General features: G+C 44.7%; 1 protein-coding gene across 1 annotated transcript in view; it reads right to left on the bottom strand.

Annotated features, from left to right (window-relative positions):
- The window catches only part of a2m1 (alpha-2-macroglobulin 1), a 54,441-nt gene extending 32,796 nt beyond the window's left edge, over positions 1 to 21,645 (bottom strand). The window contains exons 1-16 of the mRNA XM_084949865.1: positions 21,242 to 21,645; positions 19,362 to 19,536; positions 15,084 to 15,240; positions 12,755 to 12,807; positions 11,874 to 11,894; positions 11,036 to 11,204; positions 10,840 to 10,924; positions 10,318 to 10,438; positions 10,105 to 10,219; positions 9,910 to 10,019; positions 9,467 to 9,622; positions 8,526 to 8,762; positions 8,263 to 8,326; positions 3,951 to 4,096; positions 3,674 to 3,823; positions 1,812 to 2,060 (exon numbers count right to left, since the gene is read on the bottom strand). Of these exons, the coding sequence (XP_084805991.1) occupies positions 1,812 to 2,060; positions 3,674 to 3,823; positions 3,951 to 4,096; positions 8,263 to 8,326; positions 8,526 to 8,762; positions 9,467 to 9,622; positions 9,910 to 10,019; positions 10,105 to 10,219; positions 10,318 to 10,438; positions 10,840 to 10,924; positions 11,036 to 11,204; positions 11,874 to 11,894; positions 12,755 to 12,807; positions 15,084 to 15,240; positions 19,362 to 19,536; positions 21,242 to 21,318 (2,085 nt within the window). The 5' untranslated portion in view covers positions 21,319 to 21,645. The remainder of the gene's footprint in view (positions 1 to 1,811; positions 2,061 to 3,673; positions 3,824 to 3,950; positions 4,097 to 8,262; positions 8,327 to 8,525; positions 8,763 to 9,466; positions 9,623 to 9,909; positions 10,020 to 10,104; positions 10,220 to 10,317; positions 10,439 to 10,839; positions 10,925 to 11,035; positions 11,205 to 11,873; positions 11,895 to 12,754; positions 12,808 to 15,083; positions 15,241 to 19,361; positions 19,537 to 21,241) is intronic.
- Positions 21,646 to 24,302: the final 2,657 nt, after the last annotated feature.

The following is a 24,302-nucleotide window of genomic DNA, read 5'->3' as shown; positions in this document are numbered from 1 at the left end:
GACCCCAGAGACTGAGAGCATCCTACAGGACTGTTTGCTCAAACAGACTGGGATGTGTTTCAAACTGCAGCCACCAAGGAGAACTGCTCTGTCAACATACAGGACTATGCTGAATATGTGACTGGGTACGTCAGCGCCTGTGTTGACAATATTGTGCCCACCACACACGTCAGGAAGTGCCCCCCAACCAGAAGCCCTGGATCAACAGTCAGGTACGACACATGCTGCGTACTCAGTCTCTTGCATTTAGATCAGGGAATGAGACGGAGTACAAAGCTGCGAAGTAGGGACTGAAGAAAGCCATTACAACGGCTAAGAGGCAGTACAGAGAGAAGCTGGATGGCTTCTACTCTTCTGCTGACCCCAGGCGGATGTGGCAAGGCTTACAGCACATCACAGAGTACAACACCATCAGCTCTGCAGGCGGTCTACGGAATGACCTCAATGGATTTTACACCCACTTCGAGACCCCTCCAGACCTCACAGACCTTCACCCAACGCCCCCCCCCATAGACCAGTTGCACTCACTCCAATCATTACAAAGTGCTTTAAGGGAGTGGTGTAACATCCCAGACACTCTGGATCTCCACGTCAGACCCCATCGCTGCCGCTCTTCACTATTCCCTCTCCCATCTGGAAAACAAAGACTCATACATCAGGGTACTTTTTGTTGATTACAGCTCCGCCTTCAATACGGTCATCCCACCCACACAAACTCACTCACAAGCTGGCAACACTCGGCCTGCACACCACCCTCTGTGACTGGCTACAGGACTTTTTGACAGGTAATAATAATAATGATAATGGATTGCATTTATATAGCGCTTTTTGGGACCCCTCAAAGGTAGGCCCGAGTCGGTCAGGATCGGGAACAGGACCAGCATTATTACAAACACTGGCGTTCCACAGGGTTGTGTCCTCAGTCCCATCCTCTACACCCTGTACGTCTCCAATAGGGATAACACCATACTGAAGTTTGCGGACGATACTGCAGTGATAGGTGTGGAGAGGGTGAGCAGCTTTAGATACCTGGGCGTCTACATCAGTGAGGACCTCACCTGGACACTGAACACCACACAGCTGGTCAAGAAGGCTCAGCGGCAGCTGTATTTCCTGAGGAGGCTGAGGAAATTTGGTATGTCGGCCAAGATCCTCAGCAGCTTCTACAGCTGCATTGTGGAGAGCACACTGACCAGCTGCATCACTGCATGGTACGGCAACACTACTGCTATGGACCGCAAACGCCTGCAGAGAGTGATAACAACTGCGGAGAAGATCAGGACTCCACTGCCCTCTCTGCAGAGCATCTACCATTGCAGAGTCCAGAGGAGAGCTGTCTCCATCCTCAAAGACCCCACACACTTCCAACACGGACTGGTCACACTTCTGCCCTCAGGGCGGAGGTTCAGAAGTGTGAAATCCAGAACATCTCGACTCAACAACTCCTTCTTCCCCACTGCTATCAGACTCCTGAACCGCTGACCTATTCTAACAGTAATAATAATTTTTGCACATCAGGTCATATCTGGTGTGCAAAAATCTATTTAATACTTCAATTTTTTGTCTCCATTTATTTATTCATACTATTTGTATTTATCTGTTCTAGTTCTATTTGTACATATTATCCGGCATCCGTGTGTGGACAGCAGAGAAAGAATTTCATTGTACAGAGAAATGCTTTTCTTTGTACACATCACAATAAACGCTTTGAATCTTTGAATCTTGAATCATGTCTTCTGCAGCTAATAGGAGACATTAATATTACTGTGTAGTTTCAGTCAGACATCAGATTAGATGAACAAATGTTTTACTTTAAAGATGCTGTACACGTCATTCTTCTGTCTGCCTGGTCCATAGTAGATCGAGCGCGTTTCTCGCCGTGCTCCCAGATTGTCGCTCACAATGGCCAGTGTTGGTGGTGCTGTTGGCAGTGCTGTTGTCTCCAAATCTGCATCTATTACCATATCTGGCACTGGCAAGGGGTAGCAGGGATATGGCTCTGAGTCCTCAACATCATAGGAGTACCCAGACAGCTTCTCCACAGGCAGCTGACTATATACCTGCATGAAAACACATCTGTACATGAGCCTGGTGGGGTGATAGCGGTGATCTTTTTCTCTTATCATCCAATAGCAGCAAACCACTTATATAGATTATTGTCTACTCTCTAGGAGCACTCGGGTGTAGGAAAAAAGTGCTTGTATTAGTGGGTTTGAATGAGTGAATGAGGCATATTATAAAATATATATTTGCTTTGATGCAAATGAAGGTGACAACAGATGCACTGGAGAAATAACACTACCGACTAAAAAAAAGATGGTTTTGGAGGTGATGGCCACAGCCCCCCAGGAGCCAGAGGCAGACAGAGATGGAATCAGGAAAACTGCATCATCCACAGCCCTCAAGATGATTTTAATTTTTAACTATGATTTTTGGTATGATTGTGAATCCATCCGCCAAGACTCAAAAGTGACTATACAATTTATAGGCAAGGCCTGTTTGCTAACTACTAAAATAAAGCGTTGTTTCCAAATGTTCAACGTTCACACAGGAAGTCTCAAAATCCAGGTCCAAATAGATGTCTGTACAAATAAAAGAAGCCATCATTTCACTGAAAAAACAAAATAAACCTATCAGATACAAAAACTTCAGGACTGTCCTAATGACCAATTTGGTGCATTCTTAACAATGAAGGAATACTATATATATAAGCTGGGTCAACACCACCAAAAGACCACGGAAGACAACCGAAGCTGATGATCAGATTTGTTCCCTCGGTTAAGAAAAACCCTTTTACACCATCTAGCAGTATCAAGAGAAATCCTGAGGCGGTAGACCGTCGACTGTCAAAGTACATAATCAGTAGACGCTTTCATGAATGGAAATACAGGGTATACAACAAGATGCAAACCACTAGTTACACTCAACAAGAAGGCCAGATTGGACTTGACTAGAAAACATGTACGAGACCCTAAACAGGTATTTTGACTGACGAAGCCAACATAAACCTGTAGCAGAATGACCAGAAGAGAAAAGTCCAAAGGAGAACAAATAAGGATCTGGAGCATACCATATCATCTGTCAAACATGGTGGAGGCCATGAGGAACTGGCCGTTCATGTTTACTGATGATGTGACTGCTGATAGATGTAGCAGGATGAATTGTGAAGTGTACAGAGCTGCAATCTATGCTCAGATTCAGCCAAATGCTAGAAAACAGATCAGATTAGGGCAAATGGATAATACCTGCAAAAACAATCAAAGAAATGAGATACTCTTCAGTGGTGAAGTCAGACACTGAAGACAAAACCAGCAGCAGAGAGGCCCACAATCAAGCAGCAACTGAAGGCAGTAAAGGCCAAAAAAACAGCTCAAGGGAGAAAACACTGCATTGGTTGATGTCGATGGATGTGAAAGCAAAGGATTTTCATCAAGCAATTAAAAACAATATTTCTACTTCAATGTATGTTAGTTTGTTCAGATACTTTTAAACTTCAAGAACTTTTACCTTGAATATTTAATTGATTAAGAGCCAACAGGTCTTCCAGTGTTTTCTTATTTCTACGCATTTAATTTTTTTGAGTGGTGTAGAAAGTAGAAGATGTTACAAAACCAAACTATAGTAATGGTAGTGTTCTTAATATGGATCAAAGTAGGACGAATGATTGTCGTACATAGCTGACAGTAAGTTCCTGCTCAGTCTGGAGCAGCAGGACGCTCTGGTCAATAGCTCTAACAGAGCACAAGGAGCCAGGGTGAGCCTTGAGACTGAGGGTGGTCCTCTCTGCTGGGAGCTCCTGGAGGGAGGAGAACTTCAAAGACACCTGTGTGGGAGATACCGAGGTGGAAAACAGATTAAGCCTGTCTATCCTTATGTTAGCTCTCTAAAATGCACACATCCTTCACTACATTCCCAAGTGGCTTTGAGGTCTTAATGTGGTAATGTACTACCTTGTTATTGAGGCAGAGCTGAACAGGGAAGTCATGGCTGTCAGCAACAGCCTCTCCACTGGGCATCAAAGTGTAAACTACCACCTGGGCAAATGGTGCCAGGTCTGACATCCGAGTGAGCGGCACGGACATCTCCCCTTTGTTGACTGAGGAAGAACCAAAGAAAGCATGGCAGCAATTATCAAAATAAACAAGATAATATTGAGTCACGTGACTAATGAGCAAATCAGCTACATTATTAGCATGAAGCTAAACTTGCAAAATATAATTAGATAATCAAGAACGAACAGTTATAGATATAACTTCTGTTTCCTGAAGGACAGGAATGAGATACAACACATACGTATAGCATATCACGCCCTTGTGTGTCCTGGTTGAAGAAACCTTTATTCACGCCTTTAAGGCAGATGACGTGTGATGACACACGCACGGCCCGCCTGCACATATAGCCGCTGTCATCACAGTCATCCCTCAGTTCGATAGCTGCTCTTCACCGAGCCAAACTGCTCAGTGGGGCCACCTTGTGTTATACCTCGTTCCTCTCCTTCAGAGAACAGAAGTTATAGATATAACTGTTCGTCCCTTACAGTTGATTCACACGGTACAACACGTAAGTATGGGAGAAATATACACACCCTGCAGAGCAGCCACCGAACTGGCATCGGACCACCACCACGTTCGTGTGCGCTAGACCCAGCAGAAAGGACAGTATGAGCCACCGAAGGGGCTGTGACGTCCAAGCAAAAAGTACCCTGTCCAAGTAGTTGCAGCACAAATATCACCTACAGGCACCCCCTTAAAAAGAGCACATAAGGTTGCCATCCCCCTGGTGGAATGAGCTCTCACCCCCAAGCAAGACCACTGGTGCCGTATGCCAGCAAGATAGCTTCTATAATCCAGTGGGACAGCCTCTGCTTGGACAGAGCTCTACCTCTATTTGGATTAGCGAAGCAGACAAACAGCTGGTCACATAAACGCACATTCCGAGTGCGCTCAATGTAGGTACGGAGCACATGCACTGGACAAAGAGAATGCATCCTCCTCTGCTCCTCAGGTGCAAAAGGAGGGGAGCAAAAGCTCAGCAACTCAAACTCCAATGAGCTATAAGCTGCAGGAATGACCTTGGGATAATACGACTTTGTGCCATCAGGAGAGAACTGTGTGCAGGAGGGATGCACAGACAAAGCATGAAGGTCACCCATTCGCTTTGCCGAAGCCAAAGTGAGAAGAAACGCAGTTTTATATGAGAGAAATTTCATATCCACAGAGTCAATGGGTTCAAACGGGGGGCTACAAAGGGCCTCCAGCACCAAAGAAGAGTCCTAAGCAGGGACACTGGACTTAAGCACGGGTCTCAGCTGGCGAACTCCTTTCAGAAAACGTATGGCGAGGGGATGCGCACCTGGTGTCACCCCGTCAAAGCCAATATGACAAGCAGATATAGCTGCTAAATAAACCTTAATTGTCGAAAATGAAAGGCCCTTATCCAGCAGCTCCTGCAGGAATGTCAAAACATCCACAATAGAGCACTGAAATGGGAGAGTGTGGCGGTCCTGGCACCATTGCTCGAAGGCTCACCATTTGTAAGCGTACAAGCCTCTAGTAGATGAGGCCCTAGCGCTCTGAATTGTCACTATCACACTAGGTGGCAAACCCTTAGCAATCAAGTTTGACCTTTCAGCAGGTAAGCATGAAGTTGGCACAGATCCGGGTGCGGGTCCTTCCGCCTGAGAGAGGAAGTCTGTGCGGAGAGGAAGCTGCCAAGGACTTGGTGCCAGAAGGCTGATAATCTCTGCATACCACGACCTTGTGGGCCACCAAGGGGCCACTAGAATCAGAGACACTGCCAACGCACTCTCTCTAGAACTGGAGATATCATTTCCACTGGGGGAAATGCATACAGGAGCACGTCTGGCCATTGGTGCGCTAGCGCGTCTAAGCCCAAGGGTGCATCGTGGTCGATTATGGAGAAGAACAGGGGGGCAGTGAGTATTTACCCTGGAAGCAAAAAGATCTACTTGCGCCTTGCCAAATAGATCTCAAATCTGAGCCACTATTAAAGGGTGTAACCTCCATTCTCTCACCAGATGACCCCCCCCTGGAGAGAAGGTCCGACCCCAGGTTCAGGTGGCTCGGGGCATGGGTGGCTCTTAGAGACAGAAAATGAACACTGCACCATAACAGCAGAGAGCGAGACAGGTTCAACAGGGGAAGAGAGCGTGTTCCTCCCTGCCTGTTTATGTAAGACACCACTGTTGAATTGTCCGTCCTGACTAGGAACTGCTGTCTGTCCACGACTGGATGGAAATGTTTGAGAGCTAAGAACACTGCTAACAGCTGTAAGTGGTTGATGAACAGCTCGTGCTGGGCGCTGGTCCAGATCCCTCTCACTGATGCACCCTCGCACAGCGCTCCCCACCCTCTTAGGGAAGCATTTGTGGACACCACCTTGCAAAACAACACCCTCCCAATTCGAGAGCCTTGTTGCAGCAGCAGTGAGCCACTGGTGCTTCTGCACCAATGCTGTCGAAGCCATCCCTCTGCCCAGGGAGAGCGCTGCACAGCAGGACACACGGAGGGTGTAATCTGTGGCGACTACGACCTCTTTAAGAAGAAGTGCAAGCAGGCTGTCATCAGGAACCAGTGATCCAAGCTCCACCAGGCACATCGCCTGGTATGTCTGGAGCATGGTGACGGAGCTCATGGCCTGAGCCCAATAAATCTTCTCCAGCTGCGACACAGAGAATCTGCAGTGCTTGGACAGCAGAGTTGCAGGCGGGGGGGGGGCACATAAGCAGCCAGAGATGGCTCCATAGGGGTGGGTTAGCTAAGCCAGCTTCCTCTGCGCCATCGCCGACCGACGCAGCAGCGGCGGCAGATTGGGCCGACAATGGGCTCTCCTGCTCATCCTCCGACAAACCATGGATGTCCAGGCTGATGTCCAGCATGTCATCGTCTTCCTGGTGAGACGATGACATGCTGGCGCTCCTGCATGGTTCCAGCTCGTCTTCGGTTAACCCATCAACATATTACATGTGGTCAGCCCAGCTAATTGTGGGGGACACCGACCGGATAATCCTTGTCCTCAGACTTGGATGAAGCCGGGGCTCCAGACACAAAGAAGTGAGGGTCGTGCTGTGTGACAGCCGTCCGTCCCAGCACCTTTTCCATAAATGTCACCCGTCTTTAAAGGGTCGAGTGCGGACCTGGCACAGGCTTTGGGCTCCGTCAACACTCTCATGGCGTGGAAGATCCCAGGCAGACATGGCAGGCATCGTGCTGGTTGCTGTCGTGCAAAGAGAAACCGCACCCCTGAGGACAGGGAAGGACAGGGGCGAACAGAAGATTTCTGCTTTGCTCGCTTCAGTTTGGAGCCCATTCCAAAACGCAAAGTAAAAGGCTGCACAGGAAAACTCGAAATTAGCGCTCTGCAGGTAGCCTATTCACCAACTGCGTGGTAGAGGCCAACACCAATGGGCAGTTAAGCTAAGTTCAAGTCAGCAGATAACAGAGCTAACTAGCCCAACTCACCAGAGGTGTTCTCAATGAGGTGACGAGCGCAAGAACTGAGAGATAAATGGTAAATGGCCTGTTTTTGTATAGCGCTTTACTTAGTCCCTAAGGACCCCAAAGCGCTTTACACTACATCCAGTCATCCACCCATTCACACACACATTCACACACTGGTGATGGCAGCTACATTGTAGCCACAGCCGCCCTGGGGCGCACTGACAGAGGCGAGGCTGCCGGACACTGGCGCCACCGGGCCCTCTGACCACCACCAGTAGGCAACGCGTGAAGTGTCTTGCCCAAGGACACAACGACTGAGACTGTTGGAGCCGGGGCTCGAACCGGCAACCTTCCGATTACAAGACGAACTGCCAGCTCTTGAGCCACGATGATTGTGATGACAGGGTTATATGTGCAGGCAGGGCTGTGCGCATGTCATCACAGGTCATCTGCCTCCCATGTTTCTTATATATAAATATACCGCTATTTACTGAGGACCATTTTGGACAACCTATACTGTACTCCACATTACAAAGTGGATGCATAGCATTACATAAAATGGCCTTGTTTATGATAACTAAAGGTATATTTCACGCAGTGCACTGATGCAGACTTTAATAGTTTTTTGACATTAGGGCTAGATAGCTAATAGTAGAATACTGAAATTAGTGGATGACCTGCTCTACCACCCCAACCTCACCCCTACATGCTTTGATGCAACTTTAAAGGGATTTTTTCATAGGACGTCTAACTCTAAAATCACAGACTTATACTTCAAAATTAGCTTTCGTCTCGTTCATACCAATTCCCACTTTGACAGCCACTGGGATACGACCATGCTGCACTACTGAACCTCTGGACTGCACCTGCAAAGAAAGACAGAACGGAAACTTCACTATGAGGGTGTGTTTATGTATATCTGCAATACATCTCAAACGTGTGCACAAAAGTCTTTAGAGAAACATCATTCAGACTGAAGCTACAAACAGCAATTCTCATGCAGATCACCAAAATCGTGTTTCAATGAACACTGGGTGGGGTCACGTCACAATCCCTTACACGTACCAGATAAAAGAAGTCGAGGACCTCCTGCCCTTTCTCCAGCTCCTCTCCCTGGATGATGTACTGGGCACGCACAGTCGCTTCACTGTCACAGGGCAGCTTACTGCTGGCCTGCATGAGCTTCAGAAAACTACTACTCTTGGAGTAAAACGCTGTGACATGGTGGTGGCTTGCCCTGTAGTTTGGTCTCCTCAAACCATAAACATAATGGTCATGCTCCGTTGTATTTTTTGAACTCGCCTGTTGACAAAGTGAGGTCAAATATCAAATTCCTACTCTTCACATTAGACCAGTGTTTCCCAACCAGTGCGTTGTGAGAAATGATCAGGTGTGCCGTGGAAGATTATCTGGTTCCATCTGATTAGTACTCCAAGGGATCGCCGTGACGGGCAGAACAATTACATTCTCTTCCACTAGAGGACTACAACTACCTGCTCTAATTAAATCTGTTGCCAACTGCCAGCAAAATAGAAGATGAAGAAGAAATTACATAATAGTCGTGCTGTGACTGAGACAGCGCAGCGCATAATAGCAATAGATAAATATTTGAAAGAAAAAGTAGGCCTGGTCCTGGAGAAACCTCTGACCCAGATGAAGGCCCTAGCATGAGTAGTGGTCAGAAGAAGCAAAAAGGTAACCGGGGACAAACCGAGCCAATACCGCTATACCTGATGTGCGGGGAAAAATGATCAATATGTTTTTTGTGATATTTTTGCTGGTGGCATGCCGTGTGATTTTTCTAACGTGAAATATGTGCCGTGGCTCCAAAAGGTTTGGAAACACTGGGTTAGACACTTGAAAATAATAAAATATTAAAAAGTAACTAATTTCATTACAATGTAGGCCAGTGTGGGTGTATGATCAGTACGACTGATGTGATCAATCGCAGTCTATCGACCTTATAACTGATGAATGTTTAAGTGCAGGCAGCGGCAGCAACCAACCTTCAGATGCACACTGTCCTTCCAAAGAGACGTGCCCAGAGAAAACAAAGCCACGCCATTCACGTCTGTGGTGAGCTCTAGTTTTAGTGAGCTACCAACAAACAAGTACACTGGCTCATTGGCAACAGGCTTGTTGTCTGGACCAACAACTTTGATCTGTGAACAAGACAGAGTAAGAAGTTGTAACAAGACTCACACATCTCCATAATAATGATTGTTATTGCCCTTGATTAGCTTCCTCTGCATGACTCAAAGCATCCCTAAATACCATTTCATACATCTAGTTACATTGTAACAAATGCAATGTTACATCGTCCAGATTCTAGAGTCGTCTTAGAATCTTTTGGGCTCCAGGAGAAACACGCCCACCTCACGGTAGCATCAGATGAAAAGCTCATGAATCCTGCTGTGCAATGTCCTGACAGCAGGATGAGTCTGGTTACCTTTCCTTCAAACGGGATGCCAGGCTTGTATGCCTCAGGTACATCCTCGAAGGTGACAGTTCTGATGTCACAGGTGAAGCTGGTCTGCCCGTAGCCTTTAAGAATGACGCCTAGATGGTAGTTAGCATACAGATTGCAGGTCATCAGGAATTCGCTGTGCTACGTTGATGAACAGTCGGCTTTTAGTCTGCCTACCTGTGCCATACTCTTCCATCTCAGCAGTCACCTCAAACGTGTCACTGTACATGTTCTTGTGGAGAGAAAACGCCGTCATGTTCACAGTTTGTGTAGCACATCCACTTTTATCCGTCTAGAAGATCACAGAAAGTGAACACCAAGAAAGTAAAATCAGTGAAAAGGACTGATTGCAGTACAGTTAGCGTCTCTGTTAACATCTGGAACACTCACAGTTAGTTCGTAGGTCTTGCAGAGGTCTTTGTTTTGGGGAGATGAAAACCAGAAGAAACGGATGGCGTTTCTGCAGAACCGTGCCTTCACCGAACCAATAACAGGTTTCCCATACGTGTATCTGTCAAGAAAACATACAAAGATGAGATTTGTTGGAACGGGAACGGCCGGATCATGTTAGTTGTTGCCGGAAACATGACTGGTACAGAGTCTAGCCAGCCTCAGATCTTTCATTTCCTGTAGAGGCTTTGCCTTTTCCCAGCTGGCCACTGTTAATAGTATGAATTATATAAATACTCAAATTCCTCTAGTAAAAAGTACTATTATATCAAAGTACAGACAACATAAGGAAAACATCATTGCTACAGGCAGTTTGTTGTTCCCACAAATCCAGACCCATCTTTTGTAATAAACGACAATGTTGTTAGCACCAGCGCTGCCCAGCTGCAGTTCTTCACAGTGTGGATTTCCTTGAACCAACACAGACAAGAACACCAGTTTCTGTTCAACTGGGACATTTACCTTCCACAAATCTTCAGTGCTGCCTCCTGATCCAGGACGGTAATCACACTGGGCAGATGAACCTTCACTTCATACTTTGGCAAAACTAGAGCAAAGGAAACAGAGTCAGATCTCCCCGTAGCTGAGAATTTACATAGACTGAGCTCGTAATTATTTCTGGTCTATAAGAGAAGATGCTTCATTTTTTTCCTCCCACCGTATTCTTTGATGTCAAAGCTGTGGGATATTTGTTCTCCCTTGTCTGTCAAGGCAGTGATGGTGTAGCTTCCTTGTACAGCCTCAGGAATCATGGGGTGTGAAAGATCAAGGATGCCGCCAACAACAGATTTATCCAGCCACTGGGCAATGCGATTTGAGCTAGGATCCTACACAGAGTAAAGACAGAGGAGAATTTATTTAGGGATGTCAAATCAAACGAGGTCGAAGCTTCCAGCCTCCAGCTCCTCTGCTGGGGCACACAGAGATGTTTCCAAGCCAGCCACCAGATAATCTCTGCTCTTTGTGGATTGTGGGTCAGCCCTGTGACATGGGGAGAAAAAAAACAACACACACACATGATCCCTCATCTGAGACGGGCATGCCAGAGTGCTTCCTGGAGCCAGGCATGGAAGAAGGACAAGCTCCTGCAGGAGGGACCAGTGCAATCCAAACATTGCCCAAACTGACTGGAGTGACATTTATCTATTATAGTCGTCCTCCTGATGGTTGGCTTGTGTAATTAGGTCTGTGATTCAGAGGTAGCTAAAGTCCTTCTTAGGACCAATGCAGTGCAGATATCCAATCTACAACAGAATATTGTAGATTGGATATCTTCTTAAACAGCACCACTCCAGAGAAGAAAAAGTAAATGGGGGGGGGGTGCCGGTGAGCAGTCTGCACTTTAATTACATGTCATACAGCCCTCCCTCCATCGCCTCATTTCCTGCATCTTTGCCGTTACTCTCACAAAAGGCACAAATGGCAAAATCTTTTCAAAGAGCGAAACAGACATGTCAGCAGTTTCCAGACGAGATGCCAATTTGAGTGTTTCTTACCTGGAGCGCCACTTCTTTATACTGAAAGAAAAAAAGAAGAGTTTACATTTAGTTTATCTGCACACAGAATTAACACAATAAGGACAATGTATTAGAAACATATCAGTAAGGTTTCCTGTTGCAATGACTTTCAAGTCAGTATGCGTGTAGCTCCCGGTTCAGATCACACAGCAGAACCCAATTACTCAGCAAGCACATAGCACTGAGTGTCCCGGTGACAGATGTGAAGGCGCCACACCCTGAAACAACACCACCACTGCCAGGTCTTATTTCCTAATTGGACGATAAGAGTCAGACAACACGTCCCCCTCCACGGCTGATTTATTACCGTGTTCCTCTGTAAAACCCTCGACACACGTGATATTTTGGCCTCAATTATTTCGTTCTTACATCTCCAACAGAGTGCCGGAAAGAGCAGATGCATAATGGCAGATAAAGTCTCACAATGCCACGTCTTCACTACAGCTGGTGGGAGTTACCACCTTCAAGCTAGCTACTTTCATCATGTGATGCATCTGAACGGATTTCACGTCGACTGCGTGCAGTCGTGTTTTCAGCCTCTCGTCCAAAAACGGAAAAGGCCCTGAGCCGCTATTGATTCAGATGTTTGGGTCAAATGTAGTGTGCGCCAAATGAACTCTGACAGCATGTTTATCACACTACTCCACACAGCGCTCCACACCCACGCTGTCTTCAAAATCAACAAACAGCCTTCCTTTCACCTCCCACTCTCCTGAACCAAAATAGACCTTACTCTTCAGATTCACTGACTGCCTGCTACAAATCACAGCAGATTATCAAGTTCGCTGCTTGAAATGACTCCACAAATGGCACAGCGGCACATGATTCTGACAGATGAGAACAAGCGGATAGAAACGTACCACTCGTTCCACAGGGATGAAATTGGCATCCATGGAGACGATCCGGAATTTGACTTTAAAAGAAAGAAAAAAAATACATTACTATACTGTATTTTCAGTTATTGCACAAGTGGATAATGAGAGGAAGCAGAAGACAAAGGGAAAAAGATCCTGGTGATAGCAGATGGACTAAAAAGAAGCAAAGCAAAGTGTATGCAAGTCTCTCTTTATACTCTAATGAATTAGGGGCACATGTCAGATTCAGTGGGGAAAAATGAATAAATCATGTTGATATCTATACTGATACAGACTGGTCACCGTGTTAGGAAAGGATGCCCCATCATTTGATGGAAATGAAAATCATCAGTCTGCAGACGGCTGAATAAAGAAAAACCCTGAAAATCAAAGTGAATGATGGTGAAGACGAGTTTGTTTTACTGAAATGCAGCAACTCAGAACGGTGCTCAGCACTTTGTGTGACCCCCACGTGCTTGTGTGCATGCCTGACAACATCCCGGAGGATCTCCTCCCACATCTGGACCAGGGAATGACTGAGCTCCTGGACAGTGTGAGTTGCACCTGAAACGTGATGTCCCACAGGTGTTGGTGTTGGATCTCAGTCAGGTGAACGTAGGTGCCAGTCCATGGTATCAGTTCATCCTGCCAGGCATTGTTGTGTCCAGTCTAGGGCCTGAGAATGGCTCCTAATGACAGTCAGGATGCTGTCGAGGTCTGTGTGTCCCTCCATGGATACGCCTCCAGTCATGCAGAACAATGTCACAGGCAGCATGTTCTCCGCGGCTAGCCCACACCCTTTTACAACTGTCACATGTGCTCAGGCTGAACCTGAAGCTCATCTGGGCACCTGCGGTGGACCTGACAATTATACTCGGGAAGAATACTGGAATACTAATAACACTAGTTCCATAGGTATCAGTAGTGACAGTGACCCTAGCCAAATTCAAAACTAGTGGAAAACAGTCAGAAAAGATGAAGAGGGAAAAATGTCAGTGACCTTCAGCTGTGAAACCTTTCGCCTTTTGGAGTTGGCTCATTGTTGTCCCTGTAGCACACCTGTTGTTGCCTTCATTAACAACCCTGTCTGATACTTAACTGACTTAGGCTGTGTTCACTCTGCAGGTCTTAATGCTCAATTCCGATTTTTTGATCAAATGCGATTTTTTTGTCTGCTTGTTCAAACTACAAATAAAATGCGACAGCAAACGCGCTCTAGTGTGAACGCTCAAAGCGGCCACATGCACAAAAGCATGAAGCACAACGCGCTCTGTTTAGACCCAGAACAAACAGTGTTGTTTGACTGTTTCGGACTTTACGTTTCCCAATTTTGCTTTAAGTTATAAAGTTATTTTGTTATTTACATGTGGCCTAATAATTCGGATACGGGTCGCATAGGGTCAAAAAAGTCGGATTTGATGCGGTTTCGCCTGCACTGTGAACGTAGCCTTTGATTACCAAAACAGACTAAATTTATTGCCACCTGGTGGCCTTCAGGCAGAATGCAGGTTTAAGGCTCGTCTGTATCGGGTTCATTTTTCTGACGCTGCAGCTACATCCATGTTTTATTCCACGTGCGATATGGCGAGCGTGGCTTAGCTGGCCAAATAATACCAACTGAAAGCCGATTTCACAGTGACACGGTAAAGTGTAATGTTACTTCTGACTGGATCACCTGTGTCTGCAAATGGAAAGCATGAGACAGATTAATTTAGTTAAAAATATATGTCACAGTATTCTTGTGGTTATAGCTTTGAACTTGTTTATAGAAGCTGACTGACAAGCTCATTTTGTTGAGACTGACACCAGTTTATAAACTGTTATATGGGTCAAATTCATTTTTGATTTTTACTGAGACTCGTGAAACATAACGTCGTCATGAGTCCTTACTGAAACACTATGACAATGCTATTAAAAAATAAACTTGTTTTACTGTCATAAGAAGTTGCAGAATACCCAAAAAAGTTAAACTCCACTAGATCATCTCATCTTAATCAGACTTATTCAGGAGTTAGCAGCCTGCACTAGCACTCGACGGCACTAAGTGGTCAAATAAACTCCTTTTCTCTTCACCCACTTAGCGTGTAGGCCTTTCCTACTTTAAATATAAACAGCCTCTCTCTAGGAAAGCACCCTTCTTCTGTGCACTGAACAGACAACAACCCTCAAGTTATCAAGTTATTAAGTGGTGGCTCAGCATTATGCAGATATATCAGACCAAAAATGTGCAAGCGCAGCAGAATGGGTAAGCAGCGCAGACAAGACGGCGCTGCAGTAGCATATCGCTCCTTCTACAACACAACAGCTCCAACACCTCCACACTCACTCCACCTACCAGTCTGTCCAGGTTTGTAGATGGGCTTATCAGTCCGGACGATGTGGATGAAAGTTGGAGGCTCGATGACGACTTTGGTATGCTTGCTCGTCAGATTTTTTTCATGGAAAATATTGACATAAACTGTTGCCACAATTCGGCTGCGTACTGCAGGGACCTGCAACACCAGCAAACACACATTAGTCAGAGATGGAAAACGTTTCATGCAGAGCACAATCTGTACTTTTCCTCCACAGCACTGTAACAGTCTTGAGCCGCCGCTCATTTCCTTTTATTTTCAAAGATATATACACACACACACACACACACATATATATACATATACACACATATGTATGTATGTATGTATGTATGTATGTATGTAGCTAAAGAAATGGGAAGAAATGATTTGTTTTTGAGTAACAAACAGCCAAGATATAATTTTAAATTGTTTTGGGTTTTTTTTTTTGCCAGGTTAGCATGAATTCAATTCAATTCAATTTTATTTATATAGCGCCAAATCACAACAAAAGTCGCCTCAAGGCGCTTCATAGATACAGAGAAAAACCCAACAATCATATGACCCCCTATGAGCAAGCACTTTGGTGACAGTGGGAAGGAAAAACTCCCTTTTAACAGGAAGAAACCTCTGGCAGAACCAGGCTCAGGGAGGGGCGGCCATCTGCTGCGACCGGTTGGGGTGAGAGAAGGAAGACAGGATAAAGACATGCTGTGGAAGAGAGACAGAGGTTAATAACAGATATGATTCAATGCAGAGAGGTCTATTAATACATAGTGAGTGAGAAAGGTGACTGGAAAGGAAAAACTCAATGCATCATGGGAATCCCCCGGCAGCCTACGTCTATTGCAGCATAACTAAGGGAGGATTCAGGGTCACCTGGTCCAGCCCTAACTATATGCTTTAGCAAAAAGGAAAGTTTGAAGCCTAATCTTAAAAGTAGAGATAGTTTCTGTCTCCCGAATCCAAACTGGAAGCTGGTTCCACAGAAGAGGGGCCTGAAAACTGAAGGCTCTGCCTCCCATTCTACTTTTAAATACTCTAGGAACAACAAGTAGGCCTGCAGAGCGAGAGCGAAGTGCTGTAATAGGGTGATATGGTACTACAAGGTCATTAAGATAAGATGGGGCCTGATTATTTAAGACCTTGTATGTGAGGAGCAGGATTTTGAATTCAATTCTGGATTTAACAGGAAGCCAATGAAGGGAAGCCAAAACAGGAGAAATCTGCTCTCTCTTTCTAGTCCCTGTCAGGACTCTTGCTGCAGCATTTTGGATTAGCTGAAGGCTTTTCAGTGAGTTTTTTGGACATCCTAATAATAATGAATTACAGTCGTCCAGCCTGGAAGTAATAAATGAATGAACTAGTTTTTCAGCGTCACTCTGAGACAGGATATTTCTAATTTTAGAGATGTTGCGCAAATGGAAGAAAGCAGTCTTACATATTTGTTTAATATGTGCGTTGAAGGACATGTCCTGGTCAAAAATGACTCCAAGGTTCCTCACAGCGTTACTGGAGGCCAAGGTAATGCCATCCAGAGTATGAATCTGCTTAGATACCATATTTCTAAGATTTTCAGGGCCGAGTACAATAACCTCAGTTTTATCTGAATTAAGAAGCAGAAAGTTAGCGGCCATCCAGGTCTTTATGTCTTTAAGACATTCCTGCAGTTTAACTAATTGGTGTGTGTTATCTGGCTTCATGGACAGATAGAGCTGGGTGTCATCTGCATAGCAGTGTAAATGTATGCTATGTCTTCTAATGATGCTGCCTAAGGGAAGCATGTATAATGTAAACAGAATTGGTCCTAGCACTGAACCCTGTGGAACTCCATAATTAACCTCAGTGTGTGAAGAGGACTCTCCATTTACATGCACAAATTGGAGTCTATTAGATAGATATGATACAAACCACTGCAGCACAGTACCTGTAATACCTACAGCATGTTCTAATCGCTCTAATAGGATATTATGGTCGACAGTATCGAACGCTGCACTGAGGTCTAGCAGGACAAGCACAGAGATGAGTCCACTGTCAGAGGCCATAAGAAGATCATTTGTAACCTTCACTAAAGCTGTTTCTGTGCTGTGATGAGCTCTGAAACCTGACTGAAACTCTTCAAATAAACCATTCCTCTGCAGATGATCTGTTAGCTGTTTGACAACTACTCTTTCAAGGATGTTTGATATGAAAGGAAGGTTGGAGATTGGCCTATAATTAGCTAAGACTGCTGGGTCTAGAGATGCTTTTTGAGTAAAGGTTTAACCACAGCCAGCTTGAAGGCCTGTGGTACATAGCTGATTATTAGAGATAGGTTGATCATATTTAAGATCGAAGAATTAATTAATGGCAGGACTTCTTTGAGCAGTTTTGTAGGAATGGGGTCTAAAAGACACGTTGATGGTTTGGAGGAAGTAATTATTGAAGTTAACTCAGAAAGATCAATTGGAGAAAAAGAGTCTAACTTAACATCAATGGTACTAAGAGTAGCTGTAGATATTATTACATCTGTGGGATGATTACTGGTAATTTTTTCTCTAATGATAAAAATTTTATTTGTGAAGAAGTTCATGAAGTCATTACTAGTTAACGTTAAAGGGATGGTTGGCTCAACAGAGCTCTGACTCTTTGTCAGCCTGGCTACAGTGCTGAAGAGAAACCTGGGGTTGTTCTTATTTTCTTCAATCAGTGATGAATAGTAAGATGTTCTGGCTTTGCGGAGGGCTTTCTTATAAAGCAGCAAACTATTTCTCCAGGCTAAATGATGATCCTCTAAATTTGTGACACGCCATTTCCTCTCCAGATTACGAGTCATCTGCTTTAGGGTACGTGTTTGAGAATTATACCACGGAGTCAGGTACTTCTGATTAGAGACCTTAGTTTTCACTGGAGCTACAGTATCCAGAGTCGTACGTAGTGAGGAGGTGAATGAGTCAGAGGTTAGAATAAAGTGAAAAAATAAATAAAACACATTCCACTGAAAATGGCAGGTACACAGTGTGGACTGCAAATGGGTGAAAGTGCAGCCAAACACATTGAAAGACTTTCAGAAAGTCTGAAGAACTAATGCTGAAAACCACTTTAAAAAGTGACAGTGTTGGCCCGGTTCCTTTGACGCAAAATGTGTGGCAGCTCAAGACTTTTGCATTAAACGTGTCATAAAAAGCCATCTGAGCTGTGCTGCTCTTAGGGAACAATGTTGCACACAGTTAATTATGAAATGCTGTCACACTTGTGCATGTTTTCACTTGTTAATGCTGCTGTTACATAACAAGGACCAGAACCACTTCCAGACATGTCAAAAAGACTGTTGTGTTCAGATGTGTGTTGTGAGACTGAGCGCAGGGTTGGCTTCCAGAGGAATGCAGGTACATAGCTAGCCTCTGGCAGAAAGCAGTCTTTGTGCCTAGAGACAAAAACCAGTCCTGCAACAGGGCCAAATAGCAGGAACAAAGTGAAACTAAGTGCGACTGTCACAGAGGCTATTTGGGTCGGCGGGTCGTTCCACATCAATATGGAGCAAGGCCTGCAAGTTGCATAACAGCAAGCAGAGGTGTGACATAAAGCAGAGCTGCAAATTGCAGAGAACCCACTGAGGTTGGCAGTCTCAGTCATGGCGCCGGGAGGATAATTAGGTCCAAACTTGTGCCAAGATTTAAGCCATTAGCTTAATGGATGGTGATAGGAATTCTGCTTGGAAACCACGCTGGTGCATTTACGGTCTACAAACAACACAAAGCTTTTTTTTTGTTTTTTAAAAAGTGAAATACTGTAAATACTGCGAATCATTGTTCACGATTAGTCATGCTGGAGGTACATCATCGAAAAACAGCTGCAGTTCAGCCAGAGGACGTTCTGAAGACCGTATTTAATGAATCAGAGTGAATATTTGTTTACAGCAGCTGTGTAGGAAACAAAGAGAACACTTATTACTGTAAAAGGAAGCTGGTTTCACGGATAAAACACTAGGAGCTAGAGCTGATTGGTCTGTGTGTGATTTACACTCTGGCGTGATGGCGTGGGATAACCACCAAGCAGATTTCATTCACAAACAGAAACTTCCATGTGGTTAGTGCTACAATTAAAATTTCAATCGCTTTATATCAAAAACATAATGAAATGTTCCAGAAGAAAAATGTTTACCCAGTGAAATGTGTATTTCTGGGCTATGGTCTAATAGGACCCCACTCATCCTGAACTATCCCCCACATGAAACTGGAAGTATGGAGAGTGGGAGTCTGAGTATTCACAAGCTCTTTTGTGCTTTTCTTGGATCTGACCTGGAAGTTTAGGCAGCGGTAGAAGTCCTCATTTACTTGCTCATCTAAGATTGTGACAGAGCCCTCAGTGAGGCCGATGACCATGCGCACAGGCTCAGTCAGGCCGTGAATTTGGGCACACAGGGTCTCCTGTTTCCCTGCAGTCACACGCGAACTCACAGTCACTGCATAAATCCTGCAAGGAGAAGAAGAAAGTACCCTCATTAAAAAAAACCAAACTGTCAGCACTTGTTTGTTTAAGTGAAAAGCTAGGAGAAAAACAATGCCAAGCATTAAAAAGTTCAACCCAGCTCCATGTTAAACACACGTTTGATTTAGAGAGATAACCGCTAATGTTTAAAAAGCACAAACTTCTAGCGTGTTGCTACAGCTAGCTGATAAATGGTCCAGTTAAAGAACTAAATGAGTGTGGCGCAGGGTTAAATCCTACAACCATCATCTGTTTCTTTGTTTCAAGGTGAAAGAGTTTGATTTAACCTCAAACAAAATCAGTTTCTTGTTCTCCAATATAAAAGTTAACACCCTGCATGTGAATTATGTAGCTTCTAAGAGAAGGAGTGTGCTAACAAGCTGCTACGTGAGAAGTTAAAAGCATCCGATTACAGCAACACACTGAAATTCAGTGAGTGACTCATTCTGTCACAGCACACTACATGGCCAGGTGACTGGAAGCACTACTGGAAAACACCATCAAACATTAAAAGGATACAATTTACTTTTTCTGGAGGGAACCAGAGTTATGCTATAGTTCTGATTTGGCCTGCAAAAAGACAGGAAGACAGGACAAAAGACACTATGCTGAAATAGAGAATGGTGTGTGAACACACAGTAAATGAAAAAGGGTGAATGAAGGAAAGTGGCTGCAAGTTAAAGCATCAGTTTTTATTTTAAAATCCACTGTGGTGGTAGAGAGAGAGGCAAATGTATCCAAAACATCAGTCATCTTCCAAACATTTATGGACCTAACTGTATGTAACAGAAATACTCCCCATTATGAATTTCTTCTTAATGTACCTGCTTGTGCACAACACATATAGTCTACAGAAACTGTGTGCACAGTATTTTTATTTCAGCCCTGGAATCAAGAGGGAAGCAGAGTTCCAGTAACTCCTGTATCCCCATGCCATCCTTCCTGCACAGCGGACATATTCATCCAAATAACCACACAAGGCCCATATAAGTTACATGTGCAAATGAACATTGGAAAACATCAGCAACAGCCATGATATCTAGCTTCTAACCAAGCACTCTGCTGGATTCTCTGTGTCGACGCTGCTTGGCACACAGGGGCCTGCTGCTGCCAATGAGAAATAAAGGACACATTTAATTGAGTTTTGGGTGGTGCTGCTGAGAATATTGATGCTGTTTTTGCCAGGGAGAAAGTTGCACAATGATGAAAAGTCATTTGACTCCCAGTGTAAACTATGAAAGGCATGCGAGCCATGATGATTAAAGTTTAGAGCAAGCAAAAAAAGTCAGGATGGAAAATGTTATTCGGCCTTCCAGTACCATGGAAATCATGTCCCATTTACACTCTACTCAGGTAAAGCCGAGAGCAGGTTATTAATCAAATGCTGGTAAGTTGTAGCAGATGGGACATGCGCGTACGCACGCACACATAGTCTTTGCTCATTGCATAACACTGTCCTGTGGCCACACACTGGACTTTCTGCCTCACCAGTGGAATGGTGCAGGTTTTTCGTGATTACACCAGAATCGAGTGACAAATACATGATAAAGCTGCGCGTGACATTTTTTTAAAATAAAGTTTTTCCAACACCACCTCGTGCAACTATTTGGACGCGTCTTGGCGCGAGGGGCAAGCCAAACTTTTGCACAATGACATGCATGAGTTTCGTTAGAAATATACGTTTACTTACGTGTCGTTGAGCAAGGCCGATGTTTGCACGAGAGCTGATGAGAGTATGACAGCAAACAGCTGAAGGACATGTGCCATGGCTGCAGAGAAGAGTCGGTGCTTTGCGAGCAGCGACACGAGCGGAGCGAACCGGACTGCACCGGAGGAGGAGGACGGACTTACAACCCCAGGGCCCGGACCCAGAGAGAGAGAGAGAGAGAGAGAGGGAGACACCGAGGGATGTGCGTGGTACCAAGTAGCTGTAAGAGAGGGGGTCTGCTACAGTGATTTGCTGTTTTTACTGCAAACACCGCCACCCCCTCTTTCCGAGTCACTCCCCCCAACCTCGTTGGACCTTTGCAGCCGCCTCCCTGTTCCCGAAAGACTCCCAAAAGTCTAATTACACGCGCGCACACACACAGAGTCCTGCCTGCGGACAGTGTCTGCTGCTCGAGTTTCTGAAGAATTTCGGGAAAGCCCAGTGGGGCTGAGACGAGAGTGGGTGGAGAGGTCTGATACAGTCGAGATGACCCTGCACTTTGAGCACCTGTTGGCCAATAACAGTCAACGGGGCTTTGAAAACAACAAAGATAAGGCAGGGGCTCTGTGGACCTTAACTGTGTCTCCCAAAGCCTGCAGCTATGTGAGCTTTTCAGAGTTTTAGCATTTAGCGTTTCCCCCTAGAAACACTAAACACTACAATTACAAATGTCCTCGTGCGCTACCTTCACATGCAGGAGATATGAAGTTTTCTCAAATGATGAGAGCAATATTAAGCCCAATCCAAAGTTTATCACCAGCAAACTCTTTAATCCCACTCAGCCTAATTGTTGTGCCCTGTCTTGTTTGTTTGTTTGCTTGGATGATAAGATCAGTGGTATCAGGTCACAGTTCAAGCCCGGAGCCTGTCAGCCTGCCCGAGTGTCTCAGTTCTGTTCTTTGACTTTTATCTGATTTTCATGACAGATCTCCTTGATATCCACATTTCTAGCTGACATCATTCCTAAAGCATTTCTACCTCCCACTGGCTTCTGACTAATGTCAGTCAGTCTCTGTCATTTGATTTCGAATCACTTTACAGCCAGAGCTGTCCCCGGACTGTTAAAGGGAAATAATATATTTGATAAATTCCAGTCTCGTTGTTGACAGAATGATAACACAGAAACAACATTACTAATGTTATTCTTATCCGCTTAGATAAAGGTGAAAATGGAATTTTAGATTTATTTGATTCATCAGCAGCTGTTGACACCATTAATCATGTCATTCTTATTGAGAAAATATGGACCTGTGTTTGTACAGGGAGTGCAGAATTATTAGGCAAGTTGTATTTTTGAGGAATAATTTTATTATTGAACAACAACCATGTTCCCAATGAACCCAAAAAACTCATTAATATCAAAGCTGAATGTTTTTGGAAGTAGTTTTTAGTTTGTTTTTAGTTTTAGCTATTTTAGGGGGATATCTGTGTGTGCAGGTGACTATTACTGTGCAGAATTATTAGGCAACTTAACAAAAAACAAATATATACCCATTTCAATCATTTATTTTTACCAGTGAAACCAATATAACATCTCCACATTCACAAATATACATTTCTGACATTCAAAAACAAAACAAAAACAAATCAGCGACCAATATAGCCACCTTTCTTTGCAAGGACACTCAAAAGCCTGTCATCCATGGATTCTGTCAGTGTTTTGATCTGTTCACCATCAACATTGCGTGCAGCAGCAACCACAGCCTCCCAGACACTGTTCAGAGAGGTGTACCGTTTTCCCTCCTTGTAAATCTCACATTTGATGATGGACCACAGGTTCTCAATGGGGTTCAGATCAGGTGAACAAGGAGGCCATGTCATTAGTTTTTCTTCTTTTATACCCTTTCTTGCCAGCCACGCTGTGGAGTACTTGGACGCGTGTGATGGAGCATTGTCCTGCATGAAAATCATGTTTTTCTTGAAGGATGCAGACTTCTTCCTGTACCACTGCTTGAAGAAGGTGTCTTCCAGAAACTGGCAGTAGGACTGGGAGTTGAGCTTGACTCCATCCTCAACCCGAAAAGGCCCCACAAGCTCATCTTTGATGATACCAGCCCAAACCAGTACTCCACCTCCACCTTGCTGGCGTCTGAGTCGGACTGGAGCTCTCTGCCCTTTACCAATCCAGCCACGGGCCCATCCATCTGGCCCATCAAGACTCACTCTCATTTCATCAGTCCATAAAACCTTAGAAAAATCAGTCTTGAGATATTTCTTGGCCCAGTCTTGACGTTTCAGCTTGTGTGTCTTGTTCAGTGGTGGTCGTCTTTCAGCCTTTCTTACCTTGGCCATGTCTCTGAGTATTGCACACCTTGTGCTTTTGGGCACTCCAGTGATGTTGCAGCTCTGAAATATAGCCAAACTGGTGGCAAGTGGCATCTTGGCAGCTGCACGCTTGACTTTTCTCAGTTCATGGGCAGTTATTTTGCGCCTTGGTTTTTCCACACGCTTCTTGCGACCCTGTTGACTATTTTGAATGAAACGCTTGATTGTTCGATGATCACGCTTCAGAAGCTTTGCAATTTTGAGACTGCTGCATCCCTCTGCAAGATATCTCACTATTTTTGACTTTTCTGAGCCTGTCAAGTCCTTCTTTTGACCCATTTTGCCAAAGGAAAGGACGTTGCCTAATAATTATGCACACCTGATATAGGGTGTTGATGTCATTAGACCACACCCCTTCTCATTACAGAGATGCACATCACCTAATATGCTTAATTGGTAGTAGGCTTTTGAGCCTATACAGCTTGGAGTAAGACAACATGCATGAAGAGGATGATGTGGACAAAATACTCATTTGCCTAATAATTCTGCACTCCCTGTATCTCTGTAATTGCAGTGAAAAAGTTTTCATCAAACTTTCAGTTCAGTTTTATTTATACAGCACCAAATCACAACAACAGTCACCTTAAGACACTTTTCACTGTAAGTAGACCCTACAATAATACATTCAGAGAAAAACCCAACAATCACATGACCCCCTATGAGCAGCACTTTGGAGACAGTGGGAAGGAAAAACTCCCTTTAACAGGAAGAAACCTCC

Source organism: Perissodus microlepis, chromosome 14 (assembly GCF_051167445.1).
Source record: "Perissodus microlepis isolate ML-2025 ecotype Zambia chromosome 14, ASM5116744v1, whole genome shotgun sequence".
Classification (NCBI taxonomy): Eukaryota; Metazoa; Chordata; class Actinopteri; order Cichliformes; family Cichlidae; genus Perissodus; species Perissodus microlepis.
This window is presented reverse-complemented; position numbering and strand designations above follow the sequence as displayed.